Raw genomic sequence first — 2,375 nt, 5'->3', positions numbered from 1 at the left:
CACTGACCTTGTAGCAGTTCAACAGTTTTTTCTTCTTCCTTAAGCAGTACCACCCATCTTTAATTTCTCACTGGCATTTATTAAAACAGAACTAGTACTATGTGAGCTAAGTGCCTCAAAGAGAGAATATATAATGGGGGTTCTTTGTCTTTCCATACAATTAGCTTGCTACACAGGGCCACTTGTTTAAATCTCTTAAGTTTGTGAAACGTGGGAGGAAGAAATGTAACAAAGTTTAGGAAGCCACACTGGTTCCACTGTGTTTTGCCATGAAGGGTTGGGCCAAGTGTTCTTGAAGTCCTTTCCAACTGGGTATTCTATCCTGCGGTTTTACATTTGGGTTGGTATTGGTTTTTTTTTGTTTGTTTGTTTGTTGTTGTTGTTTTTTTTTTTTTTTTTTTTTTTTTTTTTTGTTTTTTGTTTTTGTTTTTTTTTTTTTTTTTTTTTTTTTTTCTTTTCTCCACTTCAAAGTTACAGCTAGGACTTTGAAGTACTACTTTCAGTAGTTATACCACTCTGAAATCCAAATTCTGCTACTCCCCATTTTTGTTCCAGTAGAGTAATAGAGATGTCTTGCACTCCTGCCTCTGAAGCTGTGGTGTCTGTCAAGCTCTTGCTAGATTACTAAGACTTATACCTGTTACCACCTTGTAAGACAAGATTCTTTTGTTGTCGCTTTATAGTACCTAGCTCAGTGTTACCATCCTATTTGCATTCAGTGCTTTTTAAACAGCAGAGGTATCTTATTTCTCACCAAACTTCCTGCCCTGAAATGCTAAACACTGGTTCCTAGAACATACTGTTAGCAAATCCATTTTTCTGGAATAAGCAATTAACTTACAAGCATAATAATTATGCTGAGTCAGGGGAGGTTTATGTGGGACATTAAGAAGAAATTCTTCACAGAAAGGGTGAATAGACACAAATGAGCTGCCCAGAATGTGGTGGAGTCACAGTCCCTATCACACCTGGAGGTATTAAAATTAAGACTGGATATGGCACTTAGCACCATAGTCTGGTTGACACAGTGGTGTTTGATCATAGGCTGGACTTGATAACTTCAGAGGTCTTTTCTGACCTAAATGATTCTCTGAACACAACTCAAATACAACCAAACTGACTTTCTGAACAAAGTTTATTTACACAGAAAATGTTAATCATCAGGGCTCCTAGCTTGATTTCCTTCTCCTGCTGAGCCTCTATTCAAACCACTGGAAGCAGCCAGTAAGCTCAGCCCTGGCCATAGCAACTTCCATCACCCTCCAGACCTCCTGCCACACCTTCCCTTCCCTAGGGTACCCTAGACGGCGGTGCCCCGAGGTCGCGCGTCCTGCCGGTATCCCTTGACCAGCTGGTTCAGCAGCGTCTTGTCGGAGTCGCGGCGCGGGCGGACGAGCGGCGGGAGCGGGCTCCCCTTCAGCTCGATCACCGCCATCTTAGCGCGGTCCAGCCCGTCCCGGTTGGGGATCTGCAGCAGGCGCGTGTAGCTGCCGGGGTGCGGCTGGAAGCGGGGCGCCAGCACCTTGAACAGCTTGTGGATGAGGTCCTTCTCCTGCGGGGCGGCACGCTCAGCCCGGGTTCCGCGGCGGGCCGGGACGGATGTGGGGCTGGGGGGTACTTACGGTCAGCCAGAAATCCGCCATACGCATGGCACGCTCGTCCTTGTCCCCCCGCTTGGCGTAGTCGATGAGCTGCGGGGAGGAAGGAGGAGGCGAGTGAGGAGAGATGCGGCGGGTGAGGAAGGAGGCGGTGGGTCAGGGTGCCTCGGCCGCCCGCCGCCCCCTGGCCCGGCCCGGCCCGGCGTGGTGCCGCCGCTCACCCGCTCGGCGTAGCCGCGCATCTCATCCGCCCGCGCCCAGGGCGTCTCGATGCGCTCATAGCGCACTAGTGCTGTCACTAGGTTCCGCAGCAGGTCCAGGCGCGACCGCGGGCTGAGCCCGAGCCGCCGGTACACGCGGCCATGCGAGATGGCGGCCGCCACCGACAGCCGCATATCGCCGATCGACCGACGGCCCGGCCACCGCCGCCTCCCGGCAGCCCCCGGGCGCCGCGCAGCACGCCGGGAGCTGTAGTCACAGCCACAGTCCCGCAGTCCCGGAACGGGTCAGGTTGCTTAGGAACCACGGCGGGACACCTGGTCCCACCTCCCTGCTTGAACAGGGTCGTCCTGAAGCACACGGCAGAGCAATGCGTTCATGCACTTCTTGAGTATCTCGGATAAGGGAGACTCCGGAGCCTCTCCGAGAAATCCGTCCCAGATTTCGTCACCCGAACAAGTCAAGAAGTAGTTCCTCCTGTTCAAGTGGAACTTCCTCTGCACCAGTTTCGGCCCGTTGTCGCGTGTCCTGCTGCTCGGCTCCACTGAGCAGAGCCTT

At 52.2% G+C, this 2,375-nt stretch overlaps 1 protein-coding gene across 1 annotated transcript; it reads right to left on the bottom strand.

The window, feature by feature from the left end:
- Nucleotides 1-1,117: 1,117 nt before the first annotated feature.
- MRPL17 (mitochondrial ribosomal protein L17) lies at nucleotides 1,118-2,047 on the bottom strand. Its single transcript, XM_053931788.1, has 3 exons — nucleotides 1,820-2,047; nucleotides 1,623-1,691; nucleotides 1,118-1,552 (listed from the first exon to the last, which is right to left on the bottom strand). Exons 1-3 carry the CDS (start codon nucleotides 1,991-1,993, stop codon nucleotides 1,301-1,303), a joined length of 495 nt encoding a protein of 164 aa, XP_053787763.1. The 5' UTR covers nucleotides 1,994-2,047; the 3' UTR covers nucleotides 1,118-1,300.
- Between the last annotated feature and the right edge of the window lie 328 nt (nucleotides 2,048-2,375).

This window comes from Vidua chalybeata, chromosome Z (assembly GCF_026979565.1).
Source record: "Vidua chalybeata isolate OUT-0048 chromosome Z, bVidCha1 merged haplotype, whole genome shotgun sequence".
In the NCBI taxonomy this organism is placed as follows: domain Eukaryota; kingdom Metazoa; phylum Chordata; class Aves; order Passeriformes; family Viduidae; genus Vidua; species Vidua chalybeata.
The sequence above is the reverse complement of the archived record's forward strand: the minus strand, read 5'-3'. Positions and strand labels throughout refer to the sequence as shown.

What these genes read in the sequence shown, in the direction of transcription:
- MRPL17 (XM_053931788.1), bottom strand. Translation starts at nt 1,993, where the DNA reads ATGCGGCTGTCGGTGGCGGCCGCCATCTCGCATGGCCGCGTGTACCGG. An exon ending in TGCGCGGCTACGCCGAGCGG is followed by an intron (nt 1,692 to 1,819) that starts GTGAGCGGCGGC and finishes TCCTCCCCGCAG; the next exon opens with CTCATCGACTACGCCAAGCG. An exon ending in TGGCGGATTTCTGGCTGACC is followed by an intron (nt 1,553 to 1,622) that starts GTAAGTACCCCC and finishes GCCGCCCCGCAG; the next exon opens with GAGAAGGACCTCATCCACAA.